Genomic DNA, 18,061 nt, shown 5'->3' on the forward strand with positions numbered 1-18,061 from the left:
AGATTATGGCCACACTTCCAAGATCTGACTTAAGCGTCGAAGGATTCCAATAATTGATGGTCTCTTATTCCTATGACAAAAATTGAGGATGACGTTAGAATTGATTGATACTGCAAACTCTTCTCGGGTTAATGCCATAAACAAGTTCATTGGATTGGAAATGACTCGTGTAATGACATCCACCCGTCTCACATTTTTCTATTCCTTTATGTTTTCCATCTTATTTATTCTTATTTTTATTTAATAATTATTCATATATCTAATGAAGATAGGCTAATATATATATATATATATATATATAATGGTTTTAACCCGTAAAATGCCATTTTTTGGGTGGGTAAAGGCTTTCTTCGTTTTCGTCGTCGGAACTAATCTCTTTACGTCGACTCCCCTCCGACGACAGAAGAATAAGTAGACGGGAATCATAGAGAGAAGAAATCCTTCCAAGGAAGCGTGCTTCGTACGTGATATAAGGGCATCGAAGGGCGAAGCAGAACGAGCACTCGAAGGTCCGAATTTTTTGTTTCCTCTACCCGTAGGGAAGGGGAAAGTGATGGGGCCATCTGCCGGCTTTGGCCTAGGGTTTGTCCTGGTGGCGTGGGGGTTGGTCTCGGGGATTTGGGCGCCGCCGGTGGCGGGGCGTTTCGTGGTGGAGAAGAACAGCTTGATGGTGATCTCGCCATCCGAGATCAAGGGGAAGCATGACAGCGCCATCGGCAACTTCGGCATCCCGCAGTATGGCGGGAGTATGGCCGGCGCGGTGGTGTACCCCAAGGAGAACGCCGCGGCCTGCGACGAGTTCTCGCGCCCCGATCTATTTAGGTCCAAGGTTGGCGCGCTTCCCAATTTTCTCCTCATTGATCGCGGAGGTAAAATGTGTGTGTATCGGACAATCGTTTTTTTCATTTTTCCCGTCACAATGTGAATATCTTTGGAGATCTTTGGCGTCTCAGAGGAAGTTTGATGCTAGATGTCGTCTTTAACCGTTTAATTCTGTCTCTTGAGCTCCGTTGGCGTTTAATAGAAAATGCGACAATGGATATAGTTTCCTTTACTTAACATATTCTGTTTTTTTGAAATCTAAATTATAATGTAGTAGATGAGAGATTATTTACTCAAAAGAATAGGGGAAACAAAACACACAGGTGATAGATTAATTACTCAAAATAATTGGAGAAGCGGAACACACACTCAAATTTGATAGGCTGATGATTCAGAATCGTTTATATTTGAAATTTGAATTTAGAAAACTTTGGGAGGTTCAGAAGGGGCACACAAATATTTTTTAAGCGTTCAATTAGAAAAGGGGAGGTCATTAGCATTATTTTGCTGATGATCTTGGGACGTTACTTCTATTGTAGTTGAAGATAAAAACACTCAGCTAACCTGTAGCCATTGTGGTTCATGGATTTTAGGGTTTGATATAAAAAATTGAAGAATTGAATGCTTATTCCATATGAATCTCATTGATTTTTGTGACTTTGTGTGCTTCTCCAATCTAGGTTTTTTTTTCCTCCTAGATCTTCTTAGTCTTTTCTTTAGTGAAATACATGAACCCCTTCTTCTCCTAGTTCATATTCGCTTCTTTTTTACTTCAATGGGAGGCATGAAGTTATTTGTTGGTTACAAGCTCCATATAGATATAGGATGGTGGTTGAGTTTATTGAAAGATTTTTTTTTACAAATGTTGATGGAAACTGTCTTTTGGTCATTTGAAATGTCTCAACAAGTAAACGAGTCTGTTTCTAAACTTTGATTTATGTGATTATAATTGTACTGTAACAAATTACAACTCAAAATCTTTCATTTCCATCATCGAGCATCTTTTAATAGTCTATTGTGTCAGTGCCCTCTATGTTGTAATTTTGTTTAAAACTTGTCGAAGTTCTGGACGAGGTCTTGCCTCGACAAAGCGGTGACATTTCTGAAATGTGTCGAGAGGTTTCATGCACCTCATCTAATTTGCTATGAGTTTCACATGAGATCGCTGCACATGCGATTATGTCAGTTTTGAGTTTAATAGATGAACTTGTAATCATTATTTTCTAATGGCAAAACAAGAGCAATGATTTTTCTCCCAAGGATTTAATTAGACTATGATATGTCGTTTAACTACCATTATATTCTTTTTCCTATTTATACAGATTGCCTTTTCACCAAAAAGGTCTGGAACGCACAGAATGCTGGTGCCTCTGCAGTGCTTGTTGTAGATGACAAGGATGAACCTTTGATAACCATGGATTTACCTCTGGAGGATGATGAATCTGCAAAATATATTCAGAACATAACAATTCCCTCTGCTCTCATTGATAAAAGGTTTGGTGAACAGTTAAAGACGGCTGTCCGCAGCGGTGAAATGGTCAATGTGAACCTTGATTGGAGAGAAGCTGTTCCACACCCAGATGAGCGGGTGGAGTATGAATTGTGGACTAATAGCAATGATGAGTGTGGTGCTAAATGTGACATGTTGATGAACTTCTTGAAGGAATTCAGGGGTGTAGCTCAACTGCTTGAGAAAGGTGGTTATAGTCAATTTACACCTCATTACATTACCTGGTACTGTCCTCAAGCTTTCATCATCAGTAAACAGTGCAAGTCACAATGCATCAATAAGGGGAGATACTGTGCACCTGATCCAGAGCAAGATTTCAGCACTGGTTATGATGGGAAGGATGTAGTTATTGAGAACTTGAGACAACTCTGTGTATTTAGAGTTGCAAATGAAAGTAAAAGACCCTGGGTTTGGTGGGATTATGTAACTGATTTTCATATACGGTGTCCTATGAATGAGAAGAAGTACAACAAAGACTGTGCAGATACTGTTATGGAGTCTCTGGGTAGGTGCATTTCAAGAATTAATTAGATATGAATGATAGGTCTTGCCAACATTGTTACTGTCTAACATGCTTCAATCTGTATCATCTTCATGCTATGTTCTTCTGGCATTTATGTTTCTCAAATTGGAATTCTTTTGATTGACTTGCAGTGTTATTTGATGTAATACATGATCTAGTCTCTCATTGTAGGAATAACAAGAAGATGGTATTGATAGTTAAGTGTGTATGATAATTTATGATGATTTGCTATGCTGTGCAACTATTATTGTCAAAGCCATGGTTTATGATATTGAAAAACACAAAGACTGTGAAAAGCAATATATCATTTGTGAGAACTCATATAACATGCTTATTTTGGGCAGGGTTAGACATTAAGAAGGTTGAACAGTGTATGGGAGACCCAAATGCTGATAGTGACAATCCTTTACTGAAGATGGAACAAGATGCTCAGGTCAGTCATTCTTGTCATGCACTTTCAGTAGAACTGAACAAGGTCATGACCCTTGTTGTGGAAACAATGCTTTTGTCTGCAGTCCTTCTGAACATCAAATGTTAATCTGAACCAATACCTAATTTCCAGTTGAAATTCCTTTCTGTAGGTTGGAACAGGTTCAAGGGGAGATGTTACTATATTGCCTACACTCATTGTTAATAATCGACAGTATCGAGGTTAGTCCTGGATAATATAAGTTCCAAACTTTTGAGTGCATTTATAATTCAAAAGAATAAATGCAGGAAAATTAGAGAAAAAGGCTGTCTTAAAAGCTATTTGTGCTGGTTTTGAGGAAACTACTGAGCCACCTGCTTGCCTGAGTGATGGTGAGGTTCAGTAACTTTGCACTGTTCTTCAACCTTCCATTTTCATGATCAAAACTAGTAGATGAAAAAAAAATTTCACTGTTGCAAATGGTCATGACACAGATATAGAAACAAATGAATGTCTGGATGATAATGGTGGATGCTGGCATGACAAAGCATCCAACATTACTGCCTGCAAGGTACCAATTTAACTTCCAGATGTAAGTCAGCCCATTCTTTGTTTAATGGTTGCATTATCTTCCAGGATACTTTCCGTGGCAGAGTCTGCGAGTGCCCTGTATTCAATGGTGTGCAGTTTAAGGGTGATGGATATAGCAACTGTGAAGGTAGCACCTTGTTCCTCTCTAGAAGAAAATCTAGAATTTGAAACCTCCCAATATGCTTTAAGTCTTCATCAATTTGAATCTGTATCCTTAACTAACTGAATGACAGAAAACACAGACCAATATATTTTTGCTCGAGTCAAAAGGAAAATTACAGTGAAGAACTTATCATCATACTGTTGTCAGTTAATGCATCTTTGTTTCTATGTGCTGAATGAACCTGTTTCTGCATATGGAGATTGACCATCCCCTAGAAACAATTTTTTGTGTATATCATCTTTTGTTTAACATTATATAATGTACTTTTGTTAGGTTGTACATTTTCTTCTGCTACCTTTAGAAATATATCAAAAAACTTCATCTTGAACATGAAACTAAATCAAGATATTTTGTGTTAGTTTCTTTGGTTTTTGTTGTTGCATTTGGACTTTTGATATTTTCATAGAATTCATTCTCGATACGGTCCAACTACTTCAGGCAGCAGGTTACAATTGATGTCAGGCCTGGCCTGCATTTCCAGTTATGAAGCATCGATAATGATATCACTGTTTTAATAGTTAAATTATGTGGAAATATCAACCAGCTTTTGTTTTTGACTTCTCTGGATGAATCTTTTCTCTGACCTGCATGCTTTCTGAATCTTATATTTTACATTGTTATGCTTTCTTTATAACTTTAACTTTTTTGTTCTTATACATTGAAATTCATAAATTGCACATGTTTTATCATGCCTATCTTGCGTTATTGCACTTTAGCATATTGATGTTACTTTTTCATTCTAGGTTTTGGGTCATTTTAAATTCATTTGTTGATCATGTTGGTGCTGTCACATCATGGCCTATAAATGGTATGGGAGTGGCCATAGGAGTAAAAAACTAACAGCATGAAAGGCCAGCTTAGATGACTTTGATAGTTTATTGGTTCTGCTTAGTGTTATGATAGCTCCTCTGTTGGAAAGGCCATCGCTAAAACTTGCTTGTAAAAGTATATTGCTCTTTATGACTTTTCCCCTTATGACATTTGCAAAGTCAACAAATGTAGTGCAGACGAATGCACATCTAACATTTCATCTGCTCTTCAGCAATTGGGCCTGGAAGGTGCAGGATAAACAATGGAGGCTGTTGGCAAGAAACTCGTGATGGCAAGACAGTTTCTGCATGTCAGGTTCGTCCAGTTCCATGACCCATAATGTTTCAATAGAATAGCGTTGTTGATCAACAAAACTATGGGCTAACTAGCTGTTCTGTTATTGCAATTTGTGAATTCCAGAGTTATTTCAGTTTATTTGAATCTGTCTGTTCAGGAATCTGGTGATGGTAAATGCCAGTGCCCCGTAGGATTTGAAGGTGATGCTGTCAAAGTCTGTGAAAGTAAGAATGCTCGGTTGCTCTTTCTTGCAAGTAAATTTGCACAACAATAAGTTCGTTGCTATTTTCTAAGGTGGTGTTTGTGCAAGGCAATAGGTTTTAACTTTGAAAAATAGCAGCTTTGTTAGACCCAATCTACTGCTACCACACATGTGCTGAATTATCAAATCCGTTTCAGCAAATGTAATTATTTTCTTTTCTTGACTTAGATATCAATGAGTGCGAGAAGAAAACAGCTTGTCAGTGCCCTGAATGCAGCTGCAAAGATACGTGGGGAAGTTATGAGTGCACCTGCAGTGGGGACCTTCTATACATCAAAGAACAAGATACTTGCATAAGTGAGATTCCAAGTTACTTTGTCCATGTAATCATCTTAGGTGAACCATATCATAAATACTCTTTGATGAATCATGTGCAGGCAAGAAAGCTAGCGAAGCAAAGGCTACATGGGCTGCTGCATGGGTGCTTTTGATGGTGTTGGCTATTGCTTCTTTTGGAGCATATGTTATATACAAGTACAGATTAAGGGTAAGTAAACAAGACAACACAAATTGTTTTGTCATTGTTCTTTTATGGGATATCATATTCACCATTGCATTTTATTTGGAAGCCTCAATTTGACCTATAGTCTCTTTTTAGGTTTTATCTTGCCTAATTTTGAATTTTGAGAACTGGATGGTTGACACAAACCCTGTTGTAATCGGGCGGTTGACAGCTAGTTTTAGAAAATTTTGACCGTTAGTGCAGCCAATTTGAGAGAATCGGTGTAAGTTGGTGGAATTCTAATGTGAACTTTGAAATGTTCGCTGCACTTGATCACAATCCCTTATGTTTCTGCTTGTAGACCTCCCAATATCCCTCCATGCAGAAGTTTTTAGGTAACTAGGCAATCCCTTCCCTATTTTTGTGTTAGCTATGAATTTGTCTCTAGCTTCAAGGCAGTTGATATTAGGTTAGGAACATTTCTTAGAAATTTGTCAGATCCTTGGCATCGCCTGGTCGATTGCAATTGTTTCGAAGAGCCGATCCATGCTGGTGGAAATGGCCTCAACAATGATGGTCTGAGACTCTGAGCTATCTTTTATTTTGACATTGTAAGGCCTATTTATTGCACTAGGGCAGTGGGGACCAAATGTAACACAATGGAAGAGCAAAGTCCAACTGTTAACTGTGAAACCTTAGGTGCTGACAGCTCTCATGGTTCTGTGCACTAGTTTTTGTTTCTGTATTACTGCGATTAGCAGCAGCAACACTAACAATGAGTTGCAAGGTGTAAGTTCCCAATTATTTAAGGTCAGCTACATGGACCTTTTGTGCCCCTTGAGCTATGTTTAGGTTCACATATTTAGTAACAACAGATCTATTGCTAATAATTCTTATAAGGACTTTGATCTTCCTTTATCTCCTCCCACCACCTGTCTTATCTTACCATTGCATATGTAGACTCTCCTGAGACATCCACATAATCATAAATAAATCGGTTGCTCTATCAGTTAGAAATATTGCTTTTTCTTATGCTGTATATCAAAAACCTATCTCAGGTACACCAACTTTTTATGTATGTATGTTTTTTAATTATTCCAACATCACAAATGTCAAATTGTTGTTGACGCCACAACCTTTTAGTCTAAGGAACACATCATGATTACACAAGACTTCCTATATTTGCATTTTAACCATCATCGTGACTACAAAGTACTAATATCTTTGATTTAATATTTGGCATGTAAAATTGCCCTGTTTGCTACCTTCATTGAGAAATAGCCCGACTGATTGATTAGGATGGTACCAGGATTTGTTCTATGCATCTCTATCAGTAATCAGATTAAAATAGTTGCTAAGATCATGATGCCCATGGTTTCTGAATTTAACTTCAAGGGCATTGGTTAGGAATTACAAACTAAACAATATTTAAGCTTTTCTTTATTATTATTATTTGCTTTGTTGCTGAAAAGAAAAATTACAATTCGATTAGCATTTGCGATGAGGAAGTTGCTTGACAAAATTGGTTGGTGTCGCACATATGATTTACCTTAAAACATCTTGTATACTATTCAGTTCAGACCTTTAATAAAATTTTGATGTGTTTTCACTTTCTCCCTGTTTTCCAGTCATACATGGACTCAGAGATCAGGGCTATAATGGCACAGTACATGCCGCTGGACGGCCAAGGAGAGCTTCCAAACCATTCTCTCGAGGAAATCCATGCCTGAAGTTTTTCCATTTACATTTTTAGGATCTTTCTCATTTTGGTTTTGCCCCCAACATGGAAGGGCAATACATGCCTTGGTGGAGAAATAAAAGATGCATGCTGGGTCGGCCATAAAAGAGTAGAAACAGATGTACAAGAAAGAAATTTTGTGCTACAATGGGTTGTTAGGAGATCTGTAATAGACTAACTGTGTTAACTGTTCATGCATAAGCTTCTCATGTGCTAATTAATATCTCCCACTAACTACAGTTGGATAGAGCAGGCATTAATGGGTCTGTGTGTGCACCCATTAATGTTTTGCATAGCTAAGCTTTCCATTGCCAATCTTACATTATCATGAGTAACAAACACTATTATACTGTATAATAATGTTTACATTTCTCATATCAATTAATGTTATTAAAAATTAATTAGCATGGTTATGTACTGATCCATCTTAATATTATTTGTCGGTTTCATATGCCTTACCTAAGACAGTTTTTATGTGTCCTCCTGCACATCAATAAAATCTATCCTTATGCCTTCTCAGTTGACCTGTTCACAGACATATGGGTTGACCATTTACACATGCCCACCTTGCCCGCCGACCACCTAATGAAGTCAGATGTCACCTCTATTGGTGCATGCTTCGCGAGTAGCTCTTAGGACATTGAGTACCCACTTTGTCCCCCTCCTTTTCTGTGCCTTATAATATTTGTCAATGGACTGCACCAAGCACCATATCTTGTGCTTCTAATCATCTCTGTCCCCATCTTGACACATACATGATGCTTTGGACTTTTCATGACACCAAAATCTCTTTATTTATATCCCCATCCCTTTTGGATTGACTCAAGATACTTGATATCAAGATCAGTACAGTAGCATCATATCAAAGTCCCTGGATATCATTCTGTCCTGAGTCTTGTTCCATTGTGTATATGATGCTTTGTGGTTTGTACTCATTAGCACATTCACTGTTTTCTTGAATTATTTACATATGCCAAGAAACATAGCATGGGGTGCTATCCTTTTGTTTCAGTGGATTTGACATGATTTTAAGAACATGTCTCGATGTTACTACGACATCCAATTTCCAGTGTCACTGCAAATCTTTTCTTTTGGTCAGGCTTCTCAGTTCCAAACCTAAACTTCTTCGTCTGGCTTGCATTTGTGTGCCACTAAAATAAACCTAAATATTAATGGAGCCAAGAAGTCTGAATGCAAACCATGATCTTTTGTCAAGTGCTCAACATATAATCCACATGAACTTGATTTTTAGAACCACGAAGGCTGAAAACAATTATGCCGTGATGCAAGGAAAAGGATCTCGCAGTATCTTGATAGAATATGATTCCATGAACCTTGTCAACATCTATAGCAGGGACAAGACTTCATCATCATCTTCTTATACTGTGAGACCAGTAAATTTGCTGATTAGTTTGTGATTTTATACATCTCAAAGAACAAGCCACAAAACCATACTTTATATGCTGATGGAGAGTTCTATAATCCTTGAGATGTGCTCTAAATTTGACGATATCGCAATTTAAGGTGAATAAAATGAGTATGTTCTTATCGTGTTTCTTCCCAGATTTCACTTGATACCCATCTTGAGAGACTCCTCCTCCCTTCTTTTGCTACAATATTTAGGCTAGTTTAAGAATAAGCACCGAATCTTCCTTGGAGGTGAAGTGGATAACACATGAGATTAGAATACACTGTGTTGGTCAAGTTTCATGAACTCCTACAGCATGATTTTGGGGACCCAACATAGAATAATTTACTAATCTAATTTGAAAACCCATTGATCCTCTGCTTTTGACTATTAATTCATTGAAGATTCACAGAGGATCAACTTGATTGTTGAAGTTTGAACTGCCTTGAGAAAGCCACAAGCAGTGTACCAACAATCCTATACAAATTCAGCACAGATTCTTTGTCCCTTAATCCATCATCAGCTCCATGCGTCGGCACTTGAGTAGTTTACAAGGTTCAGAAGAGAAGGTGACCTTCAACTCGAATTAAAAATGGAAGGCATCATCACCGAGAAAGTGCAGCAAGTGGAAAAGCTTTGGTTTGGTTTCCAAAGATGTTATGGTGCATGAACTTGGTGTCGAGGTTAAGAGGAAGGAAGGGAATGAGGAAAGAAGGATGAAACAGGTGTCCAGGAAATTTCCCAGAAACGAACTACGATTAATTGATATTTATTTAGTTATATATGAGTTTTAATTTTAGAGCATTCTTTAGGATAAGAGATGGACACGCGTTTATAATTTGCACAATGAGGACATCCTCATTGGCTTCGAGGAGGAGGAGCAGCAAGAGATTAAAGGTGTTAAAAGTAGATGGGCACTACGTAGAACCACTGATAGGTTGCAAGCACCGAGACGAATTCGACTGATCTCAATTGTTCCATCACGCCTGCAGTGGCATCTACAGGTGTTCACGAGGGAATGAGGTGCAGAAGTGTAACTTCACACGTTTCGGATCGAGTGAGCGAGGCATGCAAGCGGGAACACAGAGAGAGAGAGAGAGAGAGAGAGAGAGAAGGGGGAGTGAGGTGAGGAAGTGTGACTTTGTGTCGGAAGCTGTAGCTATAAATTAATGCATAAACTGCAATAAAAAGCAGAGAAAGCAGAGAGAAGGAAAAGCTTTTCATGTTAAAAGCCTCTTCTCTTTCTCTCTCACTGTGACAGCGGAGGAGTTCAGAGTTCTTGAACACTAGCGGCCGCTGGATTTGGGGATACCTCTTCGTCTTCTTCTTCATCTGTTGCTTGTGTTGCTTTTTAGGTGGCCAGCAACTGACACGGCTCGGAGAGAGGGAAAGGCGGGTGTGGGCGGGGAAGGAGGCATGATGGCCTACTGCCTCTTCTGCGGAGGAGGACGCCTGCCGGGAACCAAGTCGATCGACGTTTCAGGTGCTGTGCCCGTCTCCCTTCGTTCTTTTTCGGCAGAACGCATTCCCTTTTAAGGCGAAAATGTTGCCCTCTTCTCTTCTTGAATGTTACCGTGTTGGGCTTCATGCTTGATTCTGTGGGCTCTTTTCATGCACTCTACTCTTGTGTCTTCCTCCTCTCTTCATGCAAAGAGTAGCTTGTTTTGTGTTGCTTGTGAGCTGTTTCTGTTCCTCTAGTTCGGAAAAGATGCTGCTTCTGTTGCTGTATTTCCGAGTAGCTTTAAATCTTCTTCATGTGATTTCCTTCTATCTAGTAATATAAATTACTTTCCCCTGGTGAGGGATTCCAGTGACTTGATGACATTCTTCATGCACCAGCAATATTAGATTAAAGATTTGATGTGTATAACCTGCATTACCATTTTAGTTTCTTGCTATCTTGCCCTGTAGAACCTCTATATTCTCCATTTATTCTCCAGGATATGCATAACCTGTATTACCATTTACTCTTGCTATCTTACCCTATTCTGATCATATTTCAGTATCTTGTGTTATATATAATGACTGCAAAGGGCTTGCATTTCTAGATGCACTTTTTTTCTTTTTTACTTTTGTTCTCATGTAGTTACTCCATACTCTTTCTAATGTGTGTTTTTGGCGATTTGACTAGATTATTTCATCTTAATAGGAGAATTGATCTATGAAGGAACTTGGCTCTGGGTATAATTCTTAACAAGTAGTGGAGGTTTCAGTTCACTGTTTGTGGGTGTCTGCTCTCTGTAATTGTTATCTGGCCTAGAGAGATCGTTGCCGTTCCTTTGACCGACCAATTTGCTTGCCCAAGTTCATGTGGGCTCGGTTGCAGATCTGTTGAGAAGCAAATCTCTTGCTCAAAAGGCATCTTTGAAGTGAAAGTGAAATGGTCACATGGCTTCAGGGCCATTTCTTCCTCCATCTTGAAGCAAGATGTTAACTGCTCTACAACTTCTTCTGTGTGCTAATCATGATTAACTTTTTGTCTTCGTCATACAAGAAGTCCATGCATTTATTGGAGTAGTTAGCATTGATAGAGATGTTCTCCATGGTATAGATTAGATATTAAGTGTTCGGAAGCGTGGTGTGTTGTTGAAGTCATTGAAGTGAAGGAGCTCTATTTATCCTACAATGAAGCTTGGCTCAAAGCCTGATTCTTTTCAGTCGAAAGGGCAGAATATCAGGTGAGTAGTACTTCACTAAGGTATCCACATTTTCTGCTTAAATATGTACTGGCAGTGTTATTTTGTTTTTCTTTTCTTTTGCATTCTTTTTTGTTTGATATCTATCTGTCGATGTTTGTTTCTGTACTTCAGTGGTTAGCCACCTTTTGAGAAGTGAAAGTGGATTTTTAAAATATCTACAAATTTTTGTTCCCCGTTCTTGAAAAAAGGGGAATAAAATTAAAGATCACTGAGTAGGATATTACATTCTTGCTAGCCACATGAATGTGATTATTTGGTCCAAAAATGGTCAATCCATCCATTCCTAACAAATTCGGTCTGGCTCATTGGTCAGAATCTAATTGAATTGCTGCTTCTGCTTCGGACAATACTCTGTTTGCACTAATTCTATATTAAATGTAATTTTATAGGTAACATGTGAATTTGGTAATATGATTCTTGGTCTCATTGATTTATTTTTAATCTTCAAATAATCTGCCTGATCAAATATTTGAGTTAACCAGGTACTTGCATTCTCATGCTGCAATTGCTTCAAATCATCTAAAGATTCTGAACCGTTTCAATATTCTATGAAGGAATCCTGACTTCTTTTGAAACTCTGTTTTTATCCATGCTTTTGTCAAAGGTAATACAATATTATGAAGAGCTCAAGTTCTCTATTGTAGAGGTTGGTTCAATGAGCATCGATATGTGATAGATTCATGTTTATTCTCACTGTGGGCCTAAAAACATCAGATGTATACAATTTCCAGAGTTATTATTTTATGTAAACACACACAAAAGCTACTGGCTTCTCATAGAAAGGAAAATAAGTCCAGACTAAAAGGATATTTTAGTAGCTGACAAATATAAAAAGGTTTTATATTCATTAATACTAAAAATCTTTGGCATTCTTATGTCTATCAATCCTTTGTATTTGTTTAATGATATTTGAGATCCCACAACATAATATATTATAGTCCTTCGGCCCATTGAAATTAATTATATCATGACTTAGGTAAGCATGCAGAAGAAACACCCTTGACAGTTGACACCACATATTTCATTCTAAAGAGATGATGTATATTTTTATCCATTATTGCCTCTCTTTGTAATTATCTGATAGCTTTCTATTCTCTAATCACCCATCGCTATGTAGTTTGAATAATTATCCATCTAAGCTTCAAAAACATAGCAAGACTTGATTCTTGACATCCTCAAAGTCGCATCACCAGACGCTTGTTGTAAATGATATGAGAGATAGGTTAGTTAATAAAAAAACGGAAGCACCAACATTCTTCATTACAATGATGGATCATAGGACAATTAACAGTTTAGGAGGAAAAATATGGATTTAGAAATTTTAAGGAGGATTAAATGGACAACAGATTATTGTATTAGATTCAGGATATGCTTTTTGGAAGTGGATACTGAGTTCACAAGAGAGTTGATTTTATTTTCTAGTGGCATATGGTACATGTGGCACTATGTTGTCATCTCCATTTCAGAACATGTCTTTCACCATCCTACTGAGCCCAAGGCCATATGCAATGTTTTCCTTTATATAATACAGGCTTGTTTTCATCTCATGAAAGAGAGTACAAGAGCATTCAGTTCATGGTAGAATTTCGTTAATTTATATTTATCTAAGCTTGTTTACATTCGACATGAAGATAAAAGAACAGAAAGATTGAGACTTCTGATGAAAAGATATAAGTCATCTATTATTTTGCTATGCAAGTAAAAGAATTATTTTTTTAGATACTTTGTATTTCTAAACAGACTTTTCATGAAATTTCTTGTAAGCAAACAATTTAATTCTCGGTTGGTAGCTTGTGTTACACCCTTAAATTTCTATGTAGTCAAATGTATGAAGCATTTGTCTTGAATAAATGTAATTGATATAAACCTGTGGACTAGCAAATTAAACAGACAACTTATTTCCATTTCACAATCTAATAAGCTCACTTGTTATCCAGCTTAGATGATTGTATTCTGAATTCTATTTTAGTATCTTCTTCACGTACAATTACTTGGTCAATAACTTAATGGAACAATACCAACCATGCTTGAACTTTAAGAAAGTTATGGTGACATGAGAGGGATCAAAACTTACATTTTTCAAAGAGAGAAATTCTATGCCCTAGGTGAACAAAAGTGATTGTGTCAAATCGCACATCTAAATTTTTTATAAATATTTCTCAAAGGGAAATGGAAATACGTTATACAATAACAATTGAAAGTTTTCTTAAAGAAATGTTTTCGTATGTTTAAATCATATTGAACACTAGTGGTGTTTCGCCAAAGTTCGTGATATTGTAGTGATACCACAATGTCATGGACTTAGCTGGAATTGCTTAAGTCGTAAGGTACCTTTGCGAAAAAGTCACGGACTTATCTAGAGTTACCTAAGTCGTGAAGCACTATTGTGCCAACTTCTCAAACTTAGCTGGAATTGCCTAAGTCATGAGGCGCCATTGCGATGTATGCATCCACAAAGGATCAGCCTAGTTGTAACCTGGTACAGGTCCCAAAGAACCTATAAAATAACAAATTGATTAGTTTGAAAATGAGCGACGGACAAGTCCCGATCTCTCGCGAAGAGGGAAGCTTTATAAGCAATTTGGCGAGCACCTTGAGTGCAAGAGAGGAAGGAGAAGACAAGGACTTTAGAAGGCTAAAAGAACAGTTGCAAGTCCGCAAACAACTGCTCATTGGGTGTCAGGCGTTGAACACTCTTTACAAGTTCGCATGTTAACTTGACGGGACCTTGCCTTCGCGCCCGACACCCGATGAGCAATTGTTTGCAGACTTACAATTGTTCGTTCAGCCTTCTAAAGTCCTTGTTTTCTCAAATATTTGAAGCATTATCTACCGATGTGGTTCATCTTATACATTCTATCTACATCTTTACAGTTCTATAACATCTTATTCTACAAAGAAAATGCTATGCTTTATTGTATGTAGATCTGATTTTATGCAAATCTGATTGTCTGTGTCATTAATTCATCTGAAAAGGTTTGACAAAAAAAAATCTTGCTCATGCTTGCAGGTTTGTACAATCTGAGTTAGAGATTGACATCATTGTTAAAGTAGGAGATGTAATATTCCATCTACACAAGGTGAGCTGAGCTATTTTTGGAATTTTATGGCATATAGGAGTTCATCATGCATGAAACTCCAACACTCAAATTTTATTTGCCTTTGTTACTAAATTTGCAACAAGGCACATGCCTACATGAATTGGATGCACTTAAAGGGGAAACATGGACCACGCTGACTGGCTAGGTATGCTCAGGGCACCCTACAACTATAGGAGACTGCCAGGCTTGTCTCACAAATGTGATGGCTCAATCCGGAAATTCGAAACCATTAGCCCAACATAGTCCAAGCTTGGGGCCCAAGGATTGCACACTGTTGTTTGTTCTTTTTTGTTTTTAGTTTTTAATAATTTATTTACTTTTATATGATTGAGAAAAGACTAGCCCAGAATATAAAAGATTTTTTTGATGACCCTTCTATCACGTATATTTGACACACTGTTATGTAACTACATCACACCGATATTACAAATATTTTACCTGACTTTCCAAGGTAAGCATTGTTCCTTTTACACATCTCTTTTTCTATGTACAATGTTAATTAATATTGTCTCTTTTTTTGTACTTATAATGTTTAGTTTTTTGTGGACCAATCGACAATGCAGTTTCCACTTCTGTCCAAGAGTTCTCGTATACAGAAGTTGGTGACAACTAACAATGATGACAACCTTGGTGAGATTCACATTCCAGACATCCCCGGTGGTCCTGCTGCCTTTGAAATCTGCGTCAAATTTTGCTATGGCATGACTGTCATTCTCAATGCTTATAATGTAGTTTCTGCACGTTGTGCTGCTGAGTACTTAGAAATGCATGAAACAGTCGAAAAAGGGAACCTCATTTATAAAATTGAAGTTCTCCTAAGCAGTAGCATATTTCATGCCTGGAAAGACTCTATCATTGCTCTGCGGACTATGAAGTCGTTGTTACCATGGTCTGAGGACTTGAAGTTGGTCAGCAATTGCATAGACTCTATAGCTTCCAAGGCTTCTGTCAATCCCTCTAAGGTTGAATGGTCATACACATATAACCAGAAAAAGGTTCCGTCTGAGAATAGTCTTGATCCTCTGTGGAATGGCATTGTAAAAGAGCAGTCAGTACCAATGGACTGGTGGGTCGAGGACCTATGTGAGCTTGAGATAGACTTCTACACGAAGATCATAGTTGCCATAAAAGCAAAGAGGAGAGTGTCTTCTGAAGTGATTGGAGAAGCTCTTAAAGCTTACACGTTTAGGTGGCTCTCAAATTTGGGCGCAGCATCCATGAATTCTGCAATTGATGCTGCAAAATATCAGTCTATACTACAAACCATTATTTGGTTGTTGCCAGCAGAGAAAGGTTCTGTGTCATGTCGATTCCTTTTTAAGCTACTTGGAGCTATCATTTTGATAGATGGTGGTGAAAGAAGCATGAAAGAACTCATCAAACAAATAGGCCACCATTTAGAGTATGCTTCAGTGTCTGATTTGCTAATTCCTGTTATGCCAGGGCAAAACACCATATACGACATTGACACTGTTATGAGTATAGTGAAAGAATTCTTGATGCAGCACAGTATTGCTTCTCAACCCAGTCCAAATGACACTGAAGAAACAGAGACGATGAATCTAGCTTTAGTCTCTGATGGTTCAAAGATGGCTGTAGCAAAGCTTATTGATGGCTACCTTGCTGAGGTTGCAAAAGATCCTAACCTGCTTTGTTCCAAGTTTACTGATCTTGCTGCATTAATATCAAGCAAATCAAGGACTGTGCATGATGGGCTGTATCATGCTATTGACATCTATCTAAAGGTAAATCCTCATGATTTTTATACCGCTGCACCTGTTTTCCAAAGAACAAAATAATCATATTCTACTGTGAAACATATAATATTTCTTGAAAATTAGTGGAGTACATTTGTATAGATGTTTTTCTGGAGGCACCAGTGCATGATTGTCGCATGAAATGAGCAGGAACACCCTAGCCTGAGCAAGAGCGAGAAGAAAAAGCTATGTGGTTTATTGGACTGCAAGAAACTCTCAGCAGAAATTTGCATTCACACGGTGCAGAATGAGCGGCTTCCTTTACGATTGGTGGTGCAAATCCTCTTCTTCGAGCAGATGAGAGCATCTTCTGCCTGCAGTGGACGAGCTGAGAGTGGTGGCTCTTACGGAAGCTCGAGGTCTGGCATCACAACCAATGCCGAGGATGAATGGGACGGAATGCCGACAGCTGAGGTCCTTGGATCATTCAAATCCACGAAACTCACCCATGGAAACGGTGGAAACCAAAGGAATTCTGGCAGCAGCAACACAACCAAGAGCGATGGTCATGACAAGAGCGGCAATGCCAAGGCAAAAGGCATCAAGATGCCAAGGAAGATGCTGGGTGAACTGTTGTCAAGCAAGAGGCAAACTGGGGAGAACAGTAGTTCCTCCAACACCTCGGTTTCAGAAGAGACGCACAACTAGCAGACAAGCTCCGTGAACTGATAAACCGGTTCTTTTTCGGAAATGATGGCTCTATTTTGTGTGTGCCAAACAAGAGTAAAAGAATTATGCCTTCCTCTTCAGAAGTTTACATGAGAAAGGTTTGTCATGGGGTATGTGTTACTGTCTCTATTTTCTGTTGTTAGTGTGGTTAGATCTGCAAATGTTGTATGAGCCTTTTTCACTCAGCTGAAAGTAAATAATTTAGAGTGTTGTGAGACTGTGTGTGACTTGTGATATTGAGGCTGTTCAAGAAAGTGGGGAATCATACCTTGGTACAGACAAGATAACCATAGAGCCCACCTGGTCTTTGGCCTGCCTGGCCTGTGTGTTTGAATTCTCTTGTTGCCATCCACATGGAAGCTATGGCTTCTGGAATCACCAGGAGGTTTCAGTACAGTGACCACAACAAGGCCATGGCTCAATTGCAGAGGCTTGTAGCCCCTCTTATTCCCACTTTATGGTCTGTTTTGTACATGGTGATGTAATGTTCAAAGGTCCACCTCTGGTTGGGGTCTTTAGAAAGATGTGATCCACAGATTGGACGCACCCCATTGTACCTTTTGCTCTCCTCAAACTTGGAAAAGATTTTGACCGTTGGCCTTCTGACATTAGTATGACATGAAACATGAGAAATTATTTGTGCCTCACAAGTCACAACCCACAAATGTTTGGGTATCTTTTTGTTTGGTGGCTGAGAGCACTTTCTTTCGGCTGCGAGATGGAACCTTTTGGGTTGTCGGGCCCCCAAACATGACAGGATTTGGATGCTTGTGTGCCGCCATAGATTGCACTGGATGCTCTCTTGCTGCTCGTGTTGGTTAACCAGAAAGGTAGAACAAGTCTTTGCATCAGATGTAGCC

The 18,061-nt window shown here is 38.4% G+C and overlaps 2 protein-coding genes across 2 annotated transcripts; both read left to right on the forward strand.

Annotated features, from left to right (window-relative positions):
- The first annotated feature begins 406 nt into the window (after positions 1-406).
- On the forward strand, positions 407-7,788 carry LOC135624630 (vacuolar-sorting receptor 3-like). The gene is made up of 12 exons (XM_065128453.1): positions 407-869; positions 2,145-2,837; positions 3,200-3,288; positions 3,437-3,506; positions 3,573-3,656; positions 3,759-3,835; positions 3,901-3,982; positions 5,061-5,143; positions 5,283-5,349; positions 5,556-5,684; positions 5,765-5,874; positions 7,458-7,788. The coding sequence occupies exons 1-12, from the start codon at positions 554-556 to the stop codon at positions 7,557-7,559; spliced, it is 1,902 nt and encodes a 633-aa protein (XP_064984525.1). The 5' UTR covers positions 407-553; the 3' UTR covers positions 7,560-7,788.
- Positions 7,789-9,862: 2,074 nt separating this feature from the next.
- On the forward strand, positions 9,863-17,416 carry LOC135625545 (BTB/POZ domain-containing protein NPY4-like). The gene is made up of 5 exons (XM_065130481.1): positions 9,863-10,458; positions 11,125-11,653; positions 14,685-14,754; positions 15,339-16,520; positions 16,683-17,416. Exons 2-5 carry the CDS (start codon positions 11,601-11,603, stop codon positions 17,178-17,180), a joined length of 1,803 nt encoding a protein of 600 aa, XP_064986553.1. The 5' UTR covers positions 9,863-10,458; positions 11,125-11,600; the 3' UTR covers positions 17,181-17,416.
- Positions 17,417-18,061: the final 645 nt, after the last annotated feature.

This window comes from Musa acuminata, chromosome BXJ2-10 (assembly GCF_036884655.1).
Source record: "Musa acuminata AAA Group cultivar baxijiao chromosome BXJ2-10, Cavendish_Baxijiao_AAA, whole genome shotgun sequence".
NCBI classification, from domain to species: domain Eukaryota; kingdom Viridiplantae; phylum Streptophyta; class Magnoliopsida; order Zingiberales; family Musaceae; genus Musa; species Musa acuminata.